At 39.3% G+C, this 25,349-nt stretch overlaps 1 protein-coding gene across 10 annotated transcripts in view; it reads left to right on the top strand.

Annotated features, from left to right (window-relative positions):
- Positions 1-25,349, top strand: part of caskin1 (CASK interacting protein 1) — a 130,813-nt gene that overhangs the window by 76,422 nt on the left and 29,042 nt on the right. For all 10 annotated transcript variants that reach the window (XM_055005029.1, XM_055005033.1, XM_055005034.1 and 7 more), the window contains exons 3-9: positions 10,357-10,454; positions 10,727-10,872; positions 14,752-14,847; positions 14,935-15,065; positions 18,336-18,444; positions 20,737-20,845; positions 22,854-22,948. In XM_055005029.1, coding sequence (XP_054861004.1) covers positions 10,357-10,454; positions 10,727-10,872; positions 14,752-14,847; positions 14,935-15,065; positions 18,336-18,444; positions 20,737-20,845; positions 22,854-22,948 — 784 coding nt within the window. The remainder of the gene's footprint in view (positions 1-10,356; positions 10,455-10,726; positions 10,873-14,751; positions 14,848-14,934; positions 15,066-18,335; positions 18,445-20,736; positions 20,846-22,853; positions 22,949-25,349) is intronic.

The following is a 25,349-nucleotide window of genomic DNA, read 5'->3' as shown; positions in this document are numbered from 1 at the left end:
ATTTTTCGAACATGTTGTAAAAACGTGCCGTATGTTGAAATAATGTAAAGGAGAGCGTGAAAAACACTCCAGGAAGGTTTTCTGTGCAAAAAAAATCATCATGAATTTTGGCGCCAAAAAAACGCCTTACTATACTATGTCGAAAAAAAATGAGATTTTTCGAACATGTTGTAAAAACGTGCCGTATGTTGAAATAATGTAAAGGAGAGCGTGAAAAACACTCCAGGAAGGTTTTCTGTGCAAAAAAAATCATCATGAATTTTGGCGCCAAAAAAACGCCTTACTATACTATGTCGAAAAAAAATGAGATTTTTCGAACATGTTGTAAAAACGTGCCGTATGTTGAAATAATGTAAAGGAGAGCGTGAAAAACACTCCAGGAAGGTTTTCTGTGCAAAAAAAATCATCATGAATTTTGGCGCCAAAAAAACGCCTTACTATACTATGTCGAAAAAAAATGAGATTTTTCGAACATGTTGTAAAAACGTGCCGTATGTTGAAATAATGTAAAGGAGAGCGTGAAAAACACTCCAGGAAGGTTTTCTGTGCAAAAAAAATCATCATGAATTTTGGCGCCAAAAAAACGCCTTACTATACTATGTCGAAAAAAAATGAGATTTTTCGAACATGTTGTAAAAACGTGCCGTATGTTGAAATAATGGAAAGGAGAGCGTGAAAAACACTCCAGGAAGGTTTTCTGTGCAAAAAAAATCATCATGAATTTTGGCGCCAAAAAACGCCTTACTATGTCGAAAAAAAATGCCATTTTTCGAACATGTTGTAAAAATGTGCCGTATGTTGAAATAATGTAAAGGAGAGCGTGAAAAACACTCCAGGAAGGTTTTCTGTGCAAAAAAAATCATCATGAATTTTGGCGCCAAAAAAACGCCTTACTATACTATGTCGAAAAAAAAAGCCATTTTTCGAACATGTTGTAAAAACGTGCCGTATGTTGAAATAATGTAAAGGAGAGCGTGAAAAACACTCCAGGAAGGTTTTCTGTGCAAAAAAAATCATTATGAATTTTGGCGCCAAAAAAACGCCTTACTATACTATGTCGAAAAAAATGCCATTTTTCGAACATGTTGTAAAAACGTGCCGTATGTTGAAATAATGTAAAGGAGAGCGAGAAAAACACTCCAGGAAGGTATTCTGTGCAAAAAAAATCATCATGAATTTTGGCGCCAAAAAAACGCCTTACTATACTATGTCGGAAAAAAATGCCTTTTTTCGAACATGTTGTAAAAATGTGCCGTATGTTGAAATAATGTAAAGGAGAGCGTGAAAAACACTCCAGGAAGGTTTTCTGTGCAAAAAAAAATCATCATGAATTTTGGCGCCAAAAAAACGCCTTACTATACTATGTCGAAAAAAAATGAGATTTTTGGAACATGTTGTAAAAACGTGCCGTATGTTGAAATAATGTAAAGGAGAGCGTGAAAAACACTCCAGGAAGGTTTTCTGTGCAAAAAAATCATCATGAATTTTGGCGCCAAAAAAAACGCCTTACTATACTATGTCGAAAAAAAATGAGATTTTTCGAACATGTTGTAAAAACGTGCCGTATGATGAAATAATGTAAAGGAGAGCGTGAAAAACACTCCAGGAAGGTTTTCTGTGCAAAAAAAATCATCATGAATTTTGGCGCCAAAAAAACGCCTTACTATACTATGTCGAAAAAAAATGAGATTTTTCGAACATGTTGTAAAAACGTGCCGTATGTTGAAATAATGTAAAGGAGAGCGTGAAAAACACTCCAGGAAGGTTTTCTGTGCAAAAAAAATCATCATGAATTTTGGCGCCAAAAAAACGCCTTACTATACTATGTCGAAAAAGGATTTCTTTTTTAAAAAAATCATCATGAATTTTGGCGCAAAAAAAAACGCCTTACTATACTATGTCAAAAAAAAATGAGATTTTTCGAACATGTTGTAAAAACGTGCCATATGATGAAATAATGTAAAGGAGGGCATGAAAAACACTCCAGAAAGGTTTTCTTTTTTAAAAAAATCATCATGAATTTTGGCGCAAAAAAAAAACACCTTACTATACTATGTCGAAAAAAAAAGCCATTTTTCGAACATGTTGTAAAAACGTGCCGTATGTTGAAATAATGTAAAGGAGAGCGTGAAAAACACTCCAGGAAGGTTTTCTGTGCAAAAAAAATCATTATGAATTTTGGCGCCAAAAAAACGCCTTACTATACTATGTCGAAAAAAATGCCATTTTTCGAACATGTTGTAAAAACGTGCCGTATGTTGAAATAATGTAAAGGAGAGCGAGAAAAACACTCCAGGAAGGTATTCTGTGCAAAAAAAATCATCATGAATTTTGGCGCCAAAAAAACGCCTTACTATACTATGTCGGAAAAAAATGCCTTTTTTCGAACATGTTGTAAAAATGTGCCGTATGTTGAAATAATGTAAAGGAGAGCGTGAAAAACACTCCAGGAAGGTTTTCTGTGCAAAAAAAAATCATCATGAATTTTGGCGCCAAAAAAACGCCTTACTATACTATGTCGAAAAAAAATGAGATTTTTGGAACATGTTGTAAAAACGTGCCGTATGTTGAAATAATGTAAAGGAGAGCGTGAAAAACACTCCAGGAAGGTTTTCTGTGCAAAAAAAATCATCATGAATTTTGGCGCCAAAAAAACGCCTTACTATACTATGTCGAAAAAAAATGAGATTTTTCGAAAATGTTGTAAAAACGTGCCGTATGATGAAATAATGTAAAGGAGAGCGTGAAAAACACTCCAGGAAGGTTTTCTGTGCAAAAAAAATCATCATGAATTTTGGCGCCAAAAAAACGCCTTACTATACTATGTCGAAAAAAAATGAGATTTTTCGAACATGTTGTAAAAACGTGCCGTATGTTGAAATAATGTAAAGGAGAGCGTGAAAAACACTCCAGGAAGGTTTTCTGTGCAAAAAAAATCATCATGAATTTTGGCGCCAAAAAAACGCCTTACTATACTATGTCGAAAAAGGATTTCTTTTTTAAAAAAATCATCATGAATTTTGGCGCAAAAAAAAACGCCTTACTATACTATGTCAAAAAAAAATGAGATTTTTCGAACATGTTGTAAAAACGTGCCATATGATGAAATAATGTAAAGGAGGGCATGAAAAACACTCCAGAAAGGTTTTCTTTTTTAAAAAAATCATCATGAATTTTGGCGCAAAAAAAAAACACCTTACTATACTATGTCGAAAAAAATGCGATTTTTCAAACATGTTGTAAAATCGTGCCATATGATGAAATCATGTAAAGGAGGGCATGAAAAACACCCGAGAAAGGTTTTCTTTGAAAAAAAAATCATCATGAATTTTGGCGCAAGAAAACGCATTACTATACTTTGTCAAAAAAAATGCGATTTTTCAAACATCTTGTAAAAACGTGCCACATGATGAAATAATGTAAAGGAGGCCGTGAAAAACACTCCAGAAAGGTTTTCTGTGCAAAAAAAATGCCTTACTATACTATGTCGAAAAAAAAATGCGATTTTTCAAACATGTAAAAACGTGCCATATGATGAAATAATGTAAAGGAGGCCGTGAAAAACACTATGGCAAGGTTTTCTTTGAAAAAAAATTTATGAATTTTGGCACAAAAAAAACACCATAGTATACTATGTCAAGAAAAAAAGTGCAATATTTCAAACATGTTCTAAAAATGTGCCATATGATGAAATAATGTAAAGGAGGCCGTGAAACACACTCCAGAAAGGTTTCCATCCATTATCTATACACCGCTTAATCCTCACTAGGGTCGCGGGGGGGGCTGGAGCCTATCCCAGCTGACTCGGGCGAAGGCAGGGGACACCCTAGACAGGTCGCCAGTCTGTCGCAGGGCCACATATACAGACAAACAAGCACTCTCACATTCACACCTACGGGCAATTTAGAGTAATCAATTAACCTCAGCATATTTTTGGACTGTGGGAGGAAGCCGGAGAACCCGGAGAAAACCCACGCATGCACAGGGAGAACATGCAAACTCCATGCAGAAAGATCCCGGGAAAGCCGGGACGCGAACCAGGGATCTTCTCGCTGCAAGGCGAAAGTGCTAACCACTACGCCACTGTGCAGCCCCTCCAGAAAGGTTTTCTTTGAAAAAAAATCATCATGAATTTTGGCGCAAAAAAAATGTCTCCAAAACTGTGACGTTTTGGAGACATTTTTGACAACATACTAAACTATGACATTTTTGTCACATTTTGGACCACATTGTAAAGTACGACAGAGATAGACATGAAAGCATGAATGACTCGCAGAAATGGGCCATGACCTGGAATCAAACCTGCGTCTCTGATGCAGTCCTGTTTATGAGTCGCCTTCACAACCAGTTGAGCTATCCGGGGACAGAGTTGCTATGTTTGGACGATGTACTAAACCAAGACTTTTTTGTCACATTTTGTACCACATACTAAACTATGAGGTTTTTTCTATATTTTGGATGATAAAACGGTTCCACGATGTTGCTGTCTCACAAAGGATGTGTATAAACTTAGAAGCATTGGGACAAGCTCTTGTTTCCTGAAGAAAGGAGTGAAGGGCAGAAAGGTGAAGGTGAATAAGTCATGGTCACTTTGTAGTAGGATGCAATGATGTGATCATCAGCAGGCATTTTACAAAGCCTTCACTTGTTGTCATAGTTACGTTGACACCGTGCCTACCGCTATATCTGGCAACGGGACATCCTTGACAATTCTGGACGGCTGTGGCTCAGGTGGTAGAGCGGGTTGTCCAATGATTGAAGGGTTGGCAATTCGATTCCCGCTCTGTCCTAGTCATGTGCTGTTGTGTCCTTGGGCAAGACACTTTACCCACCTTGCCTCCAGTGCTGCTACTCACACTGTAGTATGAATGTTGGTGGTGGTCGGAGGGGCCGTAGGCGCAGATTGGCAGCCACGCAACGTACGCCGATCATCACATAACTCCGCCGCATTCCTTGGCAGAGTAATAATAATCAAATGCTGTATTTCTATAAAAAATATGCTGCATTTCTGACAGTACCATATGGAGGAATGAACAGCCTTGGCGGAGTACTGCCCTCTCTGAGTGCTTTTCTTGCTTGTGCACACATGAAGGACCCATTTATACCTAGTATTGACAGTAATTTCTATATTTTATAGCATTAGAAGCCTAAAGACCACAGATTGCATGACTGACTATAACCTGACTGACTGCAGTGTAAGATGGACACCAGCTGCTGTTTCAGGCCTACAGATTGATCTCAGGAAGAGGAAGCAGAAGATGGGAACACAGCGAAGGATTTATGGATGGAAAGAGAGGAGGAGATGAGACGCGAGGACAACACTGGAGAGGAAGGACGGGAGCTGTGGAGGGAAGATGTGAAACTGTCAGCTGGCTGAGGAGGGGGAAGGAGGAGATGGGTTGAATAAGAAAGAGGGAAAGAAGAAGGATATAAATATTACATGTCAGGTTTTACTACTTGGCAAAAGCAAGGGCTTCCCCTCCACTTCCCCCATACATGCACCCCACTGACACACTGCAGCCTTGCACACACACAACACACACACACACTGGTTCACTCAGCCTTTCGCAGCATTGTGCAACGGTATCCCTGTTTAACCCTGGAGGGAAAGAAGAAGAAGACGCAGTTGTTGCTGAGATGCAGAAATGGGTTATGACACATGCGCAGTGGGAGCGATTGTCTGTCTGCTGAGTGTTTGTGGTTCCACACGCTGAATCTAAAGCAGCTGGAAGGATCAGAGACGTCTTCATGTGATGTTTAATTCAGAGGTTTAATTAGGATCCAGCTGAAAGGTTTTACAAGCAGTTGTTTTCTCTGTCGTAGTGCTGCACGATTACAGCCAAAGGGATATTCACATTTTTTTTTGGATCAATATGGAGTTTTTCATTGAAATAATTTTACCAATCCATAAAATTTTACTTGCCTTATCCTTTATTGTTTTAGGTGTTTTAGTAGTACATATATATGCATTTTTAAACACTACAAAGAGTTGGTAGATGTCAATTCTGAATCATAAAGATTAAAGATGGTCCATACCTTCAATTCATAGCAGCGTTTTAACATTTTAGAAGAGGAAAATGCTGTAATTTACAAGTAACTACAGTCACAGTTAATTTTAATTCCAGTTGCAACATAATATAAATACAATATATTATTGAAAATTTACCGTATTAAACAGTAAATTTTATATATAGTAATAGTTGTTTTTTTTTTACATTCTTCTACCAGCAGCTGTTTAGCTTTGGTAGCTAGTTTTTACACTTCTAATAAGCCGAACTGTGAAAATGATTATTATTTTGGCCTCCCGGAGTCTCTGCTGGTTGCCTGATAACAAGATTTCAGAAAGTGACTGAATATATTAATGTTGCTTTCCCGTTTAAACAGAGCGCTGCTTTCACTTATGTTCTGCTAAATTCCTGATAATCTGCATCAAAATAAGACTTAATCTTCTAGCAGCTCCTAGAGGCTAAATAAAAATAAATCTGTTCTCCCAATGCCTCACTGTTGAACACCTTCTTACCAATAGATTGTACAATTTCCCGATGACCCCTAAACATCTCACAGGCAAGTTATGGTAAATGCTAGCAAGGCGGCTGTGTACAGAGAAGCCTTTAGTCTCCATTCTACTGCAGCAGTGTGACCACAAATAACCTTGAAAATATTGAAATGAGGTGTTTTAATGTCAGATTTATCCAAGATGAATCCAGGTATTTCTGTCAACATCAGGTGTTCATTACTCTGCCAAGGGGGAGGAGCCTCGGCAGTGTTATGTGACGATTACTGTTGGTTTGTCTGTCTGTCTGTCTGTCGCTTAGCACCATTACTCAAAAACGGATTAACGGATTTGGATGAAATTTTCAGGCAAGTTCAGAAATGTCACAAGGACCAATTGATTAGAATTTGGCAGTGATGCGGCTTATAGTCTGGATACACAAATTGTTTTTAAAGATTTCAGCCGTCGGAAATGACACGACTGAGCAGCAGTACTGCGCTCTCTGAATGCTTTTCTAGTTTAACTGTGGGTGTTTGAGATTCAATTTATTGTGCAGCTGTCTATACATATTGCTATTTGCTTGGCATAACAAAACAGGAACCAATCCTGTTACGGTCTGGAATCTGTGGCTCAAAAGAGATCTTTTGTTCCCTGATTTTAGTCTTAAAGGCAGTGGTTCCCAATACAATTCCATGCTGGCCAGCCTTGTCAAAATAACTCAAGTGAATTTCCTACGTTACATTTCTTTTGAAGTACTGATTGTTGCTTAATACTCATCACCAACACCAACTTTGCCATAAACTTGGCATATTTTACTTCTTTCTTCCAAAAAGGTTATACAAATGCAGCAAGCTTGTTTATTTATATATTTATCAATCTCAGTTTTCAGTAGCTTCTATAGAGAGAGAGTCACAATTACATCTGTTGTATGAGTTTTTTGTTTGTGTTGTCTTTCTAATTCTGTACTTTTACAGCCTTAAACTATAATTATGTTTCAGTTTATTACTAACTGCAACTTTATTTACTTGCAAAATTATCTTTTAAACTAACAAATATAATATATGTGTGACTATGACACATATTTTTTTCTCTAATTAGGTCCCATTACAGTCCAATAGAAGCTCTAAGTCTTTGTCTGCCTATTGTGGTTAATGCCGCCTTTTACAACCACACGTAGCCTGAACTACATTGAACTGATATTGATTTTTAAATTAAGGTGATGGATTTGAAGCCCTCACTTGATGCAATGCTTCATATTTTATTTCGTTTGTCTTTATACAACCATTCTGATGTCCCATTAGCTTTCATCTCCAAACCCTGAGTTTACATTTTACAATTATATATGCATAAACAACCCACTCATCCATAGGAGACGAGGAGGAAAGCTGGAGGTGCAGAGGAGGTTTTATTTCCATTTCAGACTCCAGATATTCAGACAGTATAGTCATGTGCAGCAGTTTGATGCGGAAAGCGTTCTTCACTCTCTCCTTTTTTTTTTTTTGTCATGCTCAGTTAATTTAGCCCCTTCGGGAATGTAAACTAGAAAATATGATATTGATTTCACAGGTGCACTTTGCTGCCTTGTTTGGATCATTATTCAACCTTTTTAATGATGATGTATGGCAGCGGTTCCCACCCTGCGATCAAGGAAACCCCTGGTCTCAGGGGAGCTGAAGAATATGGGAATGCATTTTAATTTGAATGTGTGTTATCATTCACTGGAAAGTTACAGTCAAAGGCAATTTAAAACAGTGGGTTTTGTTTTATTTTCACTCTCTTCGCTCCAACGGAAAGCAGAAAACCACAATAGAGAGGAGCGCTAAATGTAAATGAGCATGCTTAAAAACAAATGAGTGCCAGAAAGTGAACAATTCCAAAGCAGTCACTGAAATGCTAATTTCACATAAAGCACTGTTGAATCCTCTGGGATATGAAATATCTCTCAAGTCTTTCTCTTCATGCAGGGACACATAAGTGGACAATAAAATAGAAGGTGAATTCTATGCAGATCATTCACAACATCCCGTGTAAGATGCAGCACTAATATAAACAGTGTCAAATGATTATTAAGCCTTTAACTCGTTTATGTTTCAAGTCATGCAGGCCTGTTTACATGGACTGTAAATATTACAACATTTAAGCCGATTTTAGTGCATGTAGGTGGAACATAGATGATTTACTTAGTTATGCTCAGTTGTTGGATTATCAGACACCCAGTTATACATAATGCAGTTTAATACAACAGTCCTGGGCAGACAAAATATTACAAACACTCCTTTATTATCATTATAGTATCATACAACTAAGCTGCAGCCTCTATAAAGATTGTAATATTGAATTGAAACCTCTTTATGGCAGCTTCAATAAAACTGAAGGTTATCCCCTCCCTGAAGGTGCCATTTACTGCAGGACAGGCTTCCTTTTAATATTTCATTACCTAATGAACTGACCTAAAGCCTGTCCATGTACACATGAAGCACTGTGCAAATATTTGAAACGCTAACAGATAAGTAGGGATGCTTTCAAAGGTAATTCAATGAATAGTTATAGATAAGAATCTAAACATGAAGAAATGGATCAGTAGAAATATCCTACATTCTCACAATGCAGCAATAATTTCCCTGTAAGATTACAAGCTCAGCTCATCAGCATGTGATGTCCAGAACAGTGAAAGGTGCTTTGAGCAGGTTGCTGAGAAATTCCTGCTCTGGTTTATCTTGGAACATCATCAAGCAAACACCATGATCTCTTCAACTTCCTCCTCAAACTGGACCAAATGTCAGTAACTGGTCCATTCACTGCACTTTTCACTCTTAACCCTTTAAGTTTCAGGCTATATTTTTTTTTTTTTTTAAATTTCCATCTAACAAACATCCCTGAGTTTCGACAGTAACAGCTGCAAAACTGCAAGGTCAAAAATGAACAGCCCAGGGTTCTAGAGATAAGAGGCACTTGGGAGAGTTTTGAAATGCAATTAGTGTGTGTGTCTGCGGGCCAGAGAGAGAGATTTGAAAAGCTACAGCAAAAATTGACATTTTTACTTCCTCCTAATCCTTAACATCCTCACAACAATAAGTCAGTCAGGGCTGAACCTGCTCTAAAAATTTAGCAGCACCAGGCTGGATGTGTCACTCGGCAACCTTCTAAAAATGTCATCTGGTTGCATTTTAAAAACAGATAGAACTCGGCCCTTATGCAAGGACCTGCAGGGTTGAAAGGGCAACGTACTTGTGCTGCCTCAGTTTCATGATTCGTCACGGTAACAGAGCAGGAACCCTCCTTAAGTTATCTGTGACGGTGTTTGGCATTAAACAGCAAATCACACGGAGGAGAGAGACGACACATGCCACTGCCAGTCTGAGTCAGACACAAGGTGTGCGTTAGGACGACTTTTTCCCTGCGCTTTCATTTATATTTGCCCATCTGTGTCCTCGGGTTGTGTGATGCTTTCTCCTCCTTTACTGTTTCTCACACTTATTCATAAAAGCTGACATATCAATCTCATCTACTCAGCATACACCCTCTGGCCTCGCTCACACATCCACTGCCTGTTCTCCATGGTAGAATACCGTTCCTCTTCTACATGCATCTCTCACCATCTCATCTCGCCTCTCTTCTGTTCTGCAGCTCTGCAGCAGATACGCATCAGATGTCGGCTCCTTAATCCTCTCTTATTAAATCTATTTGTCATGCTAAGCTGTGCCATTATCGCTGACCTGCGTGTGTGTTTGTGTGCACATGTGGGGTCTAGTTTTTACATGCTCATTTGATCCAAAAAGCTATCATTCAGAAAGCAGGAAAAATAAATGGAGTGGTGAGATAATGGGCTGGAAATGTAACCGTGAATCGTTTCTGTGCTGCAGGTTTTCTCCACTGCATCATGCGGCCCTTAATGGAAACCTGGAGCTCATCTCTCTGCTGCTGGAGTCACAGGCTGCTGTCGACATCAGAGACCAGAAAGGTGAAAGGCAAAAACACACACAGAAAACAAATAAATGGAGGAAAACCAGAGGGGAAAGTGAGCTTCATACATACAGTGGTGGAAATATATATATATATATATATATATATATATATATATATATATATATATATATATATATATATATATATATATATAGAAAGAGAGAGAGAGAGAGACATCAATCAGTAACATGATACTCTGTAGCTCAGTGTGTGATAAATATGTCCTTTGTGTTCACACTGTGCATGTATGTGCTTGTGTGTGTGCAGGTATGCGGCCGCTGCATTACGCTGCCTGGCAGGGGAAGGCGGAGCCAATGAAGATGCTGCTGAAATCAGGTTCGTCTGTTAACGGCCAGTCAGACGAAGGACAAATTCCTCTCCACCTGTCAGCCCAGCACGGCCACTACGATGTGGTGAGTGACACCAGTTTGCTCAAAAAACTGAGCTCAAGCTGACCACAGTGTCCTAACTGTAGTATGTCGGTACTGACAGATGGGATTCCTCTTCATTAGTAATCATGTGAACATTTAAAGCTGCTATTGTCAATATTTTTATATTCTAATGAATAGATTAACAACATGTAATGAGACATCACAGTGACAAACCCACAGAGATTCACCACCTGACTTTGCAGTTCCTCTACAGGTCATAATAACATCCTTTAGTGCATTGTGTTAGTTATCTTGCTTGCAGATTTAATACTTTCGTTTACCCCTCTGAGAGTGTCAAAGTCAAAACAGCCCACTGCACACGCTACCTGCCCAGAAAACATCACACGGATATATTTAGCAACCAGACAGTGAATATCGTCGAGCGTTTAGCAGCTAAAGAGCCATACAGGGAATTGGGATAGACAAAGGCAAAGATAATAAGAGAGTAAATATTGGAGTTGCATTCCCCAAGCCCCCAGTAACCCAACTCCAAATGAATGCTAATGTTCCCCTGTCTCTGCTGCATGTGTAAATAGGCATCTGTTCACTAATTTGTAGGGCACATGAACTTTAAAAGTCCTAATATGTCTATGTTGTTCTTTCTTCTGTTCCCAAGTGGCCAAAACATCAGCAGCTACAGTTCAAACATAGTCTGATAATCAGAGTGAACAGCCTCTCTACGTGGACCTAAACAACTTAAAGGGGACGTATGACGCTTTCCTCTATTTTCTGTCACACATATATAACTTTATAATGTCTTATGTTACATTAAACATGGCCAAAGTTTTACATAATGAGGTTAACGTATCCAAAAATGATTCCAGTAAACCTAGAGTTTAGGCATCAAACTGCTCTAAATGCTAGTTTTCCACAGTTTTTTTCTACTTTCATGACACAAATATCTTTAAATGGTCTTCTGCTCAAGGCACAACACACCTGCAAAGTCAAACTGTGGTCTTCTTGGGAAATTTATGTCCACGTTCTCATGAATCTATCTGTTTGAGTAGTATTATGGACATTTAATGTACTCCAGCATACAAATGACTGGTGGGGCAGGGAAATACTTTACAGTTCTGGCTATGTTACCTTATTAGATAGATATTTTTGTGTACTTCTTGTGACTGAAAGACTAAATCCCCCATTATACTACACAATAATGTTGAGTATATTAGTTACCATCAGAGTTGTCCTGCTGTAATCTCTGTTTCTGCTAATGTTGCTGCCATCCACTGTCCTATTCTGGATCCGTTTGGAGTTTAAGTATGTACAGATGGATTTGAGAAGTTGTAATTTCCAATCAAGAATAAGAAATTATGTTACTGAGAACCTCTATGAAGGCAAGAGGATGAAGTGGTGCTCACGAGCCCTAGGTATTAACAGGCTTCCGGAAGCCGGCCAATCAGAACAAAGTGGGCTTTTTATTGCCTGTCCTTAACTGAGAGGCTGCAAAACAAACTGTATGAGATAAATGAGTCAAGCAAGGCTACTCTACTAGTCCAAGAATAGAAATATAGAGCTGGAAATAAACATAATGTGCCCCCTTTAATCCACACTTGTCAGAGTTTTCTGGTGCAAACACAGCTAGATAGCTACATGCAGTATCAAAGGTTCTGCACAGTTAGAGCAGCCTACACAAGTGTTTTAACTTATTTTACCAAATTCAAGCCACTGTGTGTTATTTATCACACCAGTGCTTTATTTGGAATTCAGACATCTGGAACTGGGCTACTTTAAACTTTAATATTTATCACTTACATCTTGTTCTTCTCCAGTTATATCTATAAAAAAAAGTCCCTTCAGTTGTCCCAGTCCTTTGATGTGGGTCAAAAATGTTGACAAAGAAAAAACACGATGCCTTAGGAAACAACATGAGCTAAGTAGATTCCGTTCTAGAGGCTTTCCCAAGAAAGAAGAAAAAAATATGGGGGAAACACTGCAGTGCTGCTGCAGGCTTGCCAAAGAAACAACAGTGAACTACAGCAGAATCTCTACAGCAGTGAACATACCCTGGAGGACAGCAGAGCAGAGCGTTCACAAACTCCACAGCTGAAGAACCGCTGCTTCTCCTTGATTAAATATCTATGATTTATACAGGGTAACAAACTGGAGCTAAAGCTTTAATCCGCAGCTGCTCCCAGTGAGCACGGACAAATGCATAAAAAATAACCCAAACTGAAACAGACCGATGAACATCCAGAAAGATAAAAATAAATAAAAACAAAGATGATGAGGGAGTGTGCTTTATCTGAGACGGGGGACCCTAACTTTGTTTTCTCCTAATTTGTTCCATTTTTAAGATGCACTATGAAGCTGAAAGCAGAGTAAAATTATTCATGTGTTGGAGAAAATGATTTTTTTCCACTTTAACTTCCCTTTTCCTTTCTCCTGATGCCACTGCACCCCTCTGAAGTTATAGTACGGGGACAGGTTCCTTTTTTGCAAGGAAAAATTCTCTTAAACTCACCTCAAGACTGACAAAAACTCTGCTTTTTTGTAATAAATATGCTGTTAAACGTCTGTCGTATCCCTGTCATATCTAAATCACGTTGTGCTTTTTTTGACAGTCAATGCTTTAAATTAAAGTCAAGTCTCAAAAACATTGCATCAATGTTTTGATTCATCAAACAATGATGTTAAAAAGATACTTTGAGCTGGAAATCAACAGGCGTAATGATGTGACCCTGCTGATGTGTTTGTCTGCTCAGGCCTGCTTGTCTTTTCCAACAGCAAGACATTAGAATGTGTTTTGACTGAGCCTGTATGTGTGTGAAAGTGTTATGTGTGTGTGCTGGTGTCTGCATTACATAATTATGTCGTTTTATCCTTGCATATTTTTGTGTGGTGCAGTAACAGCGTTGCCTTACAGCAAGAAGAAAATTGTGGGTCAGAACCTGCAGGCCGTCTGGGACCTTTGTGTTTGGTTTCCAAAGTCCAAAGAAATGCATGTTTAGCTGTTCTCTGAGCTGTACTGCATGTAGAGAGAACACTGGAATACATAAACATACAAAATGAATACATAAAATGAGAGGTGTTCATGTTGGAACATCGTCTTTAAGTCATGAAAACAACACAGATATTACTGTTGGCAAAGAGCGCCACTGAGGCTAACCAGTTAGCAAGCTAACAAAACTGTAACGTAATATAGCAAATATGTAAAAAATGTCTCATCCCACTTGATTTGAGATAAATTAACTTAACGAGTGACATTTCAGCAAGATGGAGGGACTTGTTTTAAGACAATGCATCTTAAATATCTTGTTAAGTCAAACAATCTTGAAATTATCTTGTTTTGAGTTGAATTTTACAAGAAAACTCAAAATAAGTTTAATACATCTCAAATTAGGAGTCAAAAATCTATTTTTGAGTGGAAAACTACTATTTTTTAGCATATCTGGCTTATTTTAAGACACCTAAGCTTGACAGTGGTAAAATATAGCTTAAAATAAGTTTTCCCAGCTAATTTTAAGATCTCAATATTCTAAATATCATATCTTTTTTCAAGAAGTCTGACTAAGCCATTTTTTTCACTTGTTCTATTGGCAGATTTTTTTCACTTATTCCAAGGTAAAAGCTCTTCGAAATACGTTTTATTTTTCTTGTTTTGAGAGGAGCATTTTTTCCAGCGTAGAAGTTTAGTCTTCCATAAAGCACTGATAAAACTACATTAAACAAGGGACACATGCCCTTTTCCAATATTTTTAGTAAATAGCGTAGTTGTAAATGTCATCTGCCAGTTTTACTCTCTATCTCCTGGGAGAAAGACTACATGTTTGTCTACATGTGTTCGTCTGCTGCTCTTTCCAGGCTTCCTTTCAACATATGGATGGATCTGATGTGTCTTTTGTGTTTGTGTCTTTCTAGTCTGAGATGCTTCTGCAGCATCAGTCCAACCCGTGCATCGTGGACAACGCAGGGAAAACACCTCTGGATCTGGCCTGTGAGTTCGGCAGAGTTGGGGTAAGAAGTTATCTTTTCACTCGTTATTTGAAACTGCATCCACAGGAAGATGTGTTGCTGATGTTCTCTTTGCGTATATGTGTGCAGGTGGTCCAGTTGTTGCTGTCTAGTAATATGTGTGCTGCTTTGCTGGAGCCCAAAAAAGGAGACACCACTGACCCCAATGGGACGTCTCCACTCCACCTGGCTGCAAAGAACGGACACATAGACATCATCAGGTACGCACACACCATGCCTAATGAATCACTGAGTTTAAATATCCCCCTGAGATGAAGCAGATGTGCCACATGACGGGGGAACAGTGGGATCCAATATGCTGAAGGAATAAAAACAAATGTGTTGCCATCCAGTGATGCATCCGTCACGTACTTCTAAATACATTTTGGAGGCAGCTGATGCGACTGCAGATCCGCTCTGTCACGCTGAATGTCAAGTCATTACAAGCTGCTCTCAGCTGGGCCTCCGCAGTCTAATTTTTGTTTATGTTTTTCTCAAAACCGCATCACAGCAAAGTGGCTTTCGTTGCCGTGGTGATGTCAGCATTCAGCACAAACTCGGGCAACAAAAGATCCCGGCGGAACGGCGTGCCAAGGCGAATAAACACACACCGCAAAGTCCATTTTTCCTCTAGTCGCTCTCAACTGTTTTTAAAGTTAGTCCGGGCGATATGTGTGTGTCGGCGACGAAGGGAAGAAGCAGAGAGACAGTGAAAGATGAGAGAGGACTGCAACGGAGGGCTGATAAGAAGGAGAGAGCAGCACAGAGGAAGGCAGAAAAATACAAAGATAGAGAGAGAAATGGAGTTTAGGACAGAGTGGGAGAATAAAGGCTGTCAAAGCTGATAGAGCAGAGCGTTCCTCTCTCCAAGTGACACTGATAAATGATGCTCATTTGCTATGGCCAGCAGTCTGTGGAAGACACACACACACACACACACACACACACACACACACACACACAGATACACACTCACGCTAAGTAACAGGAAAATTAAATGTGTTCGGTAGAGTTTTTCTGGTCGAACTTTTCTCTGACAGTGTTATTTTATGGGTAAAGCTGATGATATTATGCACTTATTATCTGTGAATCCTACACAAACAATGAAGTGATGCTGCAAACAAGTGTGACCTTTGCAGTCAGAGCAGCATATACAGTCCAAAAAACAAGTCTTCACTTGAATTTGACTGAGCTAATTGCTAAGAGCCTGCCATTGGATAATTACTGCAGTGATGAACACGTTTCAGCTGCAGCAACTTATTTAACTCTAGCTGATGCAGTGAGGAGCTTCTCATTTCTTAAACAACCATGTTGGAAGACATATCCTGTGGTCATGGAAATTATGTTAATCTGTCTCAGAAGGGTCAAATTATTGGCCTGCATCAAGCAAAGAAAACAACTAAGGAGATGAAACTACTAAAATCAGGTTAAGAACCATCCAACGCATTATTAAAACCTGAAGGATAGTGGAGAACCATCATCTTCAAGGAACAAACTCTTCGATGATAGTGGAAAATCAAGAGTAGAACTCATGGATATATTTAATAGTGAAAATAAGAGCATTTCCACATGCACAATGTGAAGGAAACTTGAAGAATGGGGACTAAACAGCTGTAGCTGAAGAAAATCACTGATCAGTGAGGCTAATCAGAAAAAAAGGCTTCAACTTGCTAGGGAGCATAAAGATTGGACTCTGGAGCAAAGGAAGAAGGTCATGGCACTGCGAGCTAGCGGCAACTTCATCTAGCAAAATAGAAGGATATTCGATGAAAAAACTGTTTGAGCTACTACTTCCTGCATGACAATGAAGGAACTGACTCTTGCTCTCTTCTACAGTCCATATTTGCCCTGTTCCAGAGTGATGGGGGTATCAGGGTAAGAAGAGAGGCAGATGAAGTGATGAACTCATCATGGCTAGTGTCTACCAGCCTGTGGGGGTTAGAGTTATGATCTGGGGTTGGTCAGGTTCAGCAACGTTATGTTCCCAAAGAATGAGGTCAGCTGACTACCTGAAGATACTGAATGACCAAGTCTTTACATCAGTGGAGGTTTTCTTCATGTTCCAAGATGACGATGCCAGGATTCATGGGGTCACACTGAGAATGAGTGGATCAGGGAGCATGAGATGGATTGTCCTCCACAGAGTCCAGACCTCAGCCCTACTGAGAATCTTTGGGATGTTCTGGAGAAGACTTTGTGCAGTGGTCCGACTCTCCCATCATCAATATAAGATCTTGGTGAAAAATTTATGCATCTCTGGACAGAAATAAATGCTGTGACATTGCAGAAGCTTATTGAAATAATGCCACAGCAAATGAGTGCCATAGTCAAAGCTAAAGATGGTCCAACAAAATAATAGAGTGCGGCTTTTTTTGGACGGGCAGTATTTGTCTACAGCCTTCCTACAGGCTCAGGACCAGTGAGCTAAATGCTAATGTTTTCACAATATGAATATTAACATGCCAATGATCTAAAATGTATTAGCACGCAAAGGTCAGGCCAAACACATTTTTCTTTTTCCTCTCTGAGCCCTTTGAAGCATTAGTCTGTGTCAAAATTACAATTCACTGTTGTTTGGGAGATTGCGTGATGATGAGTTCTTGGCTCTGAGCAGCTGTGAGTCAACCAGCTGAGACTCCAGGAAGTTAGTGTGTCCAGTCGCTTTAACTCATTTCATAACTAAATAAAACATCCAGATCAGAGGGTTGGGATTTTGCAAGTTCCATTAACTTAATAGAAGTTGTCAGAAGAATTTTTTCAAGAAAAACCTTTACATGAGCCGGGAGATGACATGGAATGACCCCAAAGCTATTAATACCACCCCTCATGTTTACCGAAAATGGTGAAAATCCCCGCATTCAAAATAAGAAAAGCTGCAGAAGTATTATTAATAAAATGTACTTTTACACCTTTTGAAGGAGGAATATTGCATTATGTCTTATAAACTTCAATTAAAATCTGGTTGTGTGAAGTGTCCAGTAACTATTGTGTAGAACAGGTTGAACCCCTTCAGTGTCCAGTCAAATTAATTGGAAATACTCAAGTACAAGTACCTCAAAACTGTGATAAGTACAATACTTGAGTAAATATACTTTTAAACACATTGGTGATTTCTTTGTCTCTATTTACCTTGACTTCTGGCTCGCATACCTGACTTGAAGTAAATTTAGCAAGTCAAGTGTTTCCCTTTTCCTACCTGCCCAGCAGTACGTATTTAAAATTATAATGTTCAATTTAAAAGCAAAACTTCTTCCCTCCTTTTGTCTTCGTATCCTCTTCTTCCTGCATCCTTACATGTCTGCATCTTTGTTCCTCCTGACACCTCACTCCACTTCCTCACCTCCTCCTTCCCTCTTACTGTCTCCTGTGCTATTTTTCACACTCATTAATTTCTCTCTCTCTATGACTCGCTTCCTACTTGCTCTTTTATCTCTTCCAACTTCCTTCCTTTACTTACTCTCTCTGTCCCGCCCTCTGCCCTCCACTGGCAGGCTGCTGATCCAGGCCGGCATCGACATCAACAGGCAGACCAAAGCAGGCACTGCCCTGCATGAAGCTGCCCTCTGTGGGAAGACCGATGCAGTGAGACTCCTGCTGGAGGTAAGAGGAACTTTACTGAAAACATTCCAGCTGAAGAGGATGGTTTCAGTCTAACTTACTGCAGACTTGCATGAATAAGGTATAGACATTGTTCAAGGGCAAACATATGTTGTTGTCTTCACTACGGTCAAAAAACAAAACGGTGAAGAGGGATTTAAAATATAAGAGGACAATGAATAACAATGAATTTGTGAAAAGAGTTTAATTACAGATGTAATTATTACTGTGGCAGTGGATAAAAATTACCCACGTTTGAACTGCAGACCGGATTGAAATCCCTGACCAGAGCTATCAAATGGTGCCTACCAAGAATTCCTGGCTAGAGGAGCTCTCAGGACCTAAATCTGTAGAACTGCTCCAAAATCTGCTAATTTTTCACTCCAGTATAAAGTCTTGAACCTCTATGGAAACAGCAACTATAGCTAGAAGTAGAGAGAAGTCAAAAATGTTGTCTGTAACAAAGTTAGAATGCTATACATTATAAAAGAACCATTGAATTTATTTATTTACTTTACAAAATTTTATAAACTGGAATCAGTATGTACAACAAGGGCCCACAGGTGTTACCAATACTGGAAAAAAGTGTACATGCAAAGGTAGATTTTTTTGCTCACCTTAAATCTCAGTGTAAAAAGCAGGTTTTTGTGGCATCGCAACTACTTTTGAAGCCAACTCACTATGTCATTTACACAGGGGTAATGTGAAAGCAAAAGTGGTGTTTAAACATGAACATAGTGAAGTGTGACGTCACCTCTTGGTTTCAGCTGGAGCCCAGACTAGCAGCTGCTTTGGTTGGCACCACTTTTTGAATCTTTTGTATAGGAAGTTGCGTTGAGCACTGTGGAACATGCTGCACCAGGGCTTACTTTTCCTAATTCAGTCACGTTGTGCTAACAAAGCTGAAATCACAGCAACAACCATCAAAATCAGTAGAACATCAAGTGAAGGTTTTGTTAGTGCATCTCCTGATCCATAAGAACTGCGAGACGGTAGACAAATCTCTGTTTATCCTTTAAACAGAAGCTTCAGAACTCTGAGACGGCACCAGAACAGGTGAAAGCAGCGAGTAAACCAACTGTCAGTCAGAGCTGTCAGTCAGCGGCCACACAGCAGACATCAGCGTTCTATAGAAGCCTTCAAATCTTATTTTTCCAAAAAGAACACCAACACAGTTACCAGTAGAACCAAATTTAACCAATGCTTTTTTTTCGGTTGCCTTGCATTTCAAGGTACTTTCAAATTGCCTTTAGCCTCGATCCACATTAGCAGCTTGTATCTTTGAATCGGGATTTTGGAGAGGGAGTAGATGAGATTTAAATGATTTCTAACTATTGTGGTAAATTATTATTCATCACACTATAATAGCAGCACATAAACCCTCTACCCAAATGAGCTGTAGCTGTTTTTATATTAAACTTTACAATAAATCTACAACATGAAAATATGTCAAATATAAAAAAAAAAATACTTGAGACATAACCCTGCTCATGTAACATGAAAAAAATAAAAATGTTAATATGATATTGGTTCTTCAGTAAGATGTTTTACTCTGCTACTCCTGTTGACAGCCCACATTATGAACATATCAATGAATATATTGTCAGAATTCCTTGGGAAGTATTAGATGTTCTAAATGCAGTGAGGCCTTTCAGGCCTATTGCCTGTTTATGAAAAGAAATGGAAAACCCCATCAACACCACGTGCTACACAGCAAGAGGGAGATGATGCAAATCACCCGTTTATGCTGCTGACATTAAAATGCCGCGAAGTGTATGAAAACAAAGGAGGCAATATGTTTTAATGAATACGTTTGCTCCAGTGTAAGAAACTAACTTTGTCATTGAGATCCCCAGCTGCGAAAGGTTTTGCCCTGCAGCGCCTTCAGACTGAATTCATCTTTGTTCATTTGGCCTACATTTGATGCTACAGATCTGAGTGGGATATCGCTCCTCTGTTCTCAGGCTGAAAAATAGCATGTAGTCGTAATTAGCAAAGGAGCCACAGGGGATATGGGTTATTTTCTGTTGACGTCATGATGGTAAATTATCACATCCCTGAGGTGTTTAATCAGCATATAGAGACTCTGATTTATGAGTTTAAAGTAACTGGATATGGCGCGTTTTGATTTTTCTTGTTTGAACAAGTGCATGGGGTGTAATGTAATAATTGGTCAGATAATATAATAACGACAAGTTAGTTGAAAATTGACACTCGCTGTGTGTATTAAAAATTAATAGCTAATTAAATTATGAAGCCCAAGTAAAAAAAACAACCTTTGTTTCTGTTCTGCAGAGTGGAATCAATGCTACTGTGAGAAACACTTACAGTCAGACTGCGCTGGACATCGTCTACCAGTTCACTGCAACGCAAGCCAGCAGAGAGATCAAACAGCTGCTGAGGGGTACGATGGATGGATGGATGGATGGATGGATTCGACGGACGGATTGATGGATGGATGGATGGATGGATGGATTGACGGATGGATGGATGGATGGATGAATAAATGGATGGATGGATGATAGATGGATGAGTAAATAGATTCAATGGACGGATGGATGGATGGATGGATGAATGATGGATGGATGGATGGATGGATGGATGGATGGATGGATGGATGGATGGACAGATGGATGAATAGATGGATGGATGATGGATGGATGATGGATGGATGAGTAAATAGATTCAATGGATGGATGGATGGATGGATGGATGGATGGATAAGTAAATGGAGGGATGGATGATGCATGGATGGATGGATGAATGAGTAAATAGATTCAATGGATGGATGGATGGATGGATGGATGGATGGATGGATGGATGGATAAGTAAATGGAGGGATGGATGATGCATGGATGGATGGATGAATGAGTAAATAGATTCAATGGATGGATGGATGGATGGATGGATAGACGGACGGACGGATGGACGGATGAGTAAAGAACAATTGAGTGCTACATTTAAAGAATAGTTCAGCATTTTGGGAATTAAACTCATTTTTGTCTTGACGATAAATAAGATGAGATAAATAATGGTAAATAAGAACCCATTGCCAGCAGTCAGTTAGCTTAGCTTAGCACAAAAACGGAAATGGGTGCAATAGCTAGCCAGACTCTGTTAAATGGCCCAATCTCTATCTCCACATTTAGGGACTCATGGACTCTGAGGTGGGTTCCTGCTGGGGGTACATTAGGGTTTAGGGCAGTTCCATTGTCAAACTATCAAGTGCAAAAGAGTTTCTGATGATGATTTTTCTATGCTAATGTGCGCCCTTTCTATGCATGTCTGCAGACTTTTCATGGACTTGCCCATAGTTCAAAACAAAATTGGTGATGTACAATATAAACGTGTTGGCCTGCCTCCTACAAAATAAATGTGCACAAACCAAGCATGGATGCTGCTAAGATGTGTATCTAGTAGTGACAACATGTGGCCGCTCACTGTTGTGGTTATTTATTGCATGGTTGCTTGTATTTTACAGATATTCGTGGCTTTTCCAACTTCTGGTTGTTTGTGAAATCTATAAACACTGTTGAGTGATCAACAAACAGAGCAGCTGATCAAACTGCAATGAAAAGACGAGTCCAAAATTAACTTTTTTGGCTCAACCATGGAGATGTTGTTTCCAAGCAACGTGCACTGTCACAGTTATGTGTCCCATTCCTCCTTTTTCTAACATTTAAATGCCTCAGATACTCACACATTCAAGCACAGCATCACTACTTTGTATGTGTTCAGTCTGTGAAGGTTCTCTGCTTAGGTTATAGGGTGGAGATTGGGATCAGGCCATAGTCAACAAATTTAGACATCGTGCTAAAAGCTAAGCTAATCTTAGAATCAACCTGTACACACAAGGAGCAGGCAAAAAGGCCAAAAGCAGAGACAGTCTAAAAATACACGACACATCAAGACTCATAGGCGCTCAGACAAAAATAGGAGTCTGGAATAATCGTCATAAATGAGGAGTCACAAAAAATATCACGAGTAATGGCAAGAATATTCCACTACACAGAGCACAATCAGGCAGACAGAAGAAGATCTGCTAGGAGTATGTACAGTTCTGTAAGTAATTTGCTAATTGAACAGAGGTGATGAATGAAAACTGCAGGTAAACTAAACCAAGAGAGGAAGTAAAATTAACCAAGAAGCATTAAAGCAACTGTCAACAGAATAAAACATGAAGTGAGTACAGACAGAGATGATAAGGGGGTCTGTTGTCGTCTAGCTCATATAAAGAAATGAGTTTCTTTAGTTGACGCTGCACAAAAAAAATGAGATATATGATAATGATAACAAAATGATTTAACATTGGAAATAATGGACACTTTTTTCCACAGTATGGTGTGAATTCTGAATGAATATATATCAGCTGTGTCGCTCGTTATAACTGACTGTCTCTTTGTGCCTCTCAGATGCGTCAGCAGCCCTGCAGGTTCGAGCTCTGAAAGATTACTGCAACAACTACGACCTGACCAGCCTCAACATCAAAGCAGGAGATGTTATTACGGTAACAGACACACAGACACACACACACACAGACACACACACACACACACACACACACACACACACACACACACACACACACACAATAGTTTTACATCTTCAGGCATCCGAAAACATTATAATAGAACAATCTGAGAGAGAGGAAAATGACTTCTTAACTGAAAGGCTCACGATGCAGTACTAATTCATCCATCCATCCATTTTCACTTACCCACTTAATCCTCATTAGGGTCACAGGGGAGTCTATCCCAGCTGACTTAGGGCAAAGTCAGGGGACACCTGGACAGGTCACCAGTCTATCACAGGGAAACACATAGAGACAAACAATCACACTCACATTCACACCTACGGACAATTTAGAGTTACCAATTAACCCCAGCATGTTTTTGGACTGTGGGAGGAAGCTGGAGTATTATATATATTTGTCACAGAGGAAGCAGCTTGCCGAAGTCTTGGAATGATTAGAAGATTGGATCATTTAGAAGCTCGTAGATTTACTTAGCGTAGCTTTGAAAGCTGTCCGGTTTGTAACGTGCTACCAGGTAGCCGGAGAATTTTCGCTCCATTTTCGGTCAGATTATAGATAAAAAAAATAAGAATGAGTGGCTTGACTACCTCTCATTTACTAAGAATATGTTTTACAGAAATATGCACACACTTGCTTCATTGCAATCTTCCCACCATTCATGAATATTTATGAGCATTTATGCAGCCTTTGGGTGTTTATTACAGTAGTAAGGAGAGCAAGCTGTGCTTTCTTCCTTCAGGGTCTGAATGAATTTGGAATTGCTGCTAACTGACTCAGGGGATTTAAGACAGCACCAAGCGCAGTTTTAGATTTTCTGTTTGATAGGAAACTATTTTCCACTTTGGAAAGCTTAAAAGTAGCTGTGAATAATGTGCAGTTAATCTTTATTTAATTTATGTATTCCCAAACTAAAGGGACATATAATGCAAAATCTAGTTTTTATTGTGTTTGAATGTAATTACCCAGTGTGTCTAGAGACCCATAAAATATGAGAAAAGACCATCTTCTTATTTATTTCTGTTTTCCACTGAGCAAAAAGGACAAACCAGGTTCATTTATTACAGTTGGTTAAGATTCTGTTTAAATAACTGTAAAAAAATGTGACAATAAATCGCCAGCTAGCCATTCAGAAATGTTCTATCACAATATCAGTGGTCAAATTCTTTCAAATGTGTACAGTTGAACTGTGTTTTCTTAACCAACCATATCAGTTCCCAAGTCTTGTTTTTAACGGAATATATAAGACATTAGTGACATGTCATATGAGGTGTAATCAAAAAGTTCAGAGTGTACCTGGTTTAAATTTGGCTCCCGTCCTCATTGAAGAGATTTTCTTATGCAGTGATAATCTACTCTCAGTGCTTTTGCTGCGCTTATATCACTACCTGGAAGTCCTGTTCTGTAAGTGCATGAAGTACAGAATGCAACAAACGGGGAATCTCCACCACTGTGTCAAAACGGAAACTCTTTCACTTCAATTTCATTTTAAGGGATTCACAACGAACCAAGGGCTGCACAGTAGCTCGATGGTTAGCATTGTTGCCTTGCAGATAGAAGATGACCAGTTCACGTCCCGGCCTGGGATATTTATGCATGGAGTTTGCATGTTCTACCTGAGCATGAGTGGGTTTTCTCTGGCTTCCTCCCACAGTCCAAAGACATGCTGAGGTTAATTAGTGATTCTGAATTGTCCGCAGGTATGAATGTGAGTGTGATTCTTTGCCCTAAGTCAGCTGGAATAGACTCCAGCCCCCTGCGACCCTAATGAGGATTAAGTGGTGTATAGATGATGGATGGACAATGAACCAAATCTGGCGAGTAGGTGGGCGGAGAGTCATGATTTTGTTGTTGTGTTGTGACTTTAGATCAGGTGTACATACCCTTCTGCTATCAGCTTGTTTGCACCTAATGTTCCCTGACACCTCAAGATGTTGAAGCACAACTTTTCAGTCAGTTTGACTCTGAGGGACAAATCCATGCAACCACATGAATACTGAAGAAAACAACGAGTGTGCCCCTGCAGCGTTTCTGACTGCATCCCGTTTTAAAGACTGCAGGCTCTTCTACTGTGAAAGCTGCTGTTTCTTCTCTCATTAATAGCTGCAGATGCACCTCTCATCGCTGTGATGTGATGTGCTGATCCTCCACATAAAAGCTGCATCATCACGACTGACACGGACTTGATGTTTTCTTCTCTGCCCCAGTTTGTGGTCCACGGTGAAATCGCTAATGCTAATGCACACCTGCCAGTGATCACAAAAACGTGTGTGATAGCGCGATGTCACACATGTTGTACGGCCATTTTTGATCACACCACTCTCATGCTTGGTAGAATGAACGATATTTCGAGATGAAACTTGAAAGACACAGTGTG

This window comes from Amphiprion ocellaris, chromosome 19 (genome assembly GCF_022539595.1).
Source record: "Amphiprion ocellaris isolate individual 3 ecotype Okinawa chromosome 19, ASM2253959v1, whole genome shotgun sequence".
Taxonomy (NCBI): domain Eukaryota; kingdom Metazoa; phylum Chordata; class Actinopteri; family Pomacentridae; genus Amphiprion; species Amphiprion ocellaris.
The sequence above is the reverse complement of the archived record's forward strand: the minus strand, read 5'-3'. Positions and strand labels throughout refer to the sequence as shown.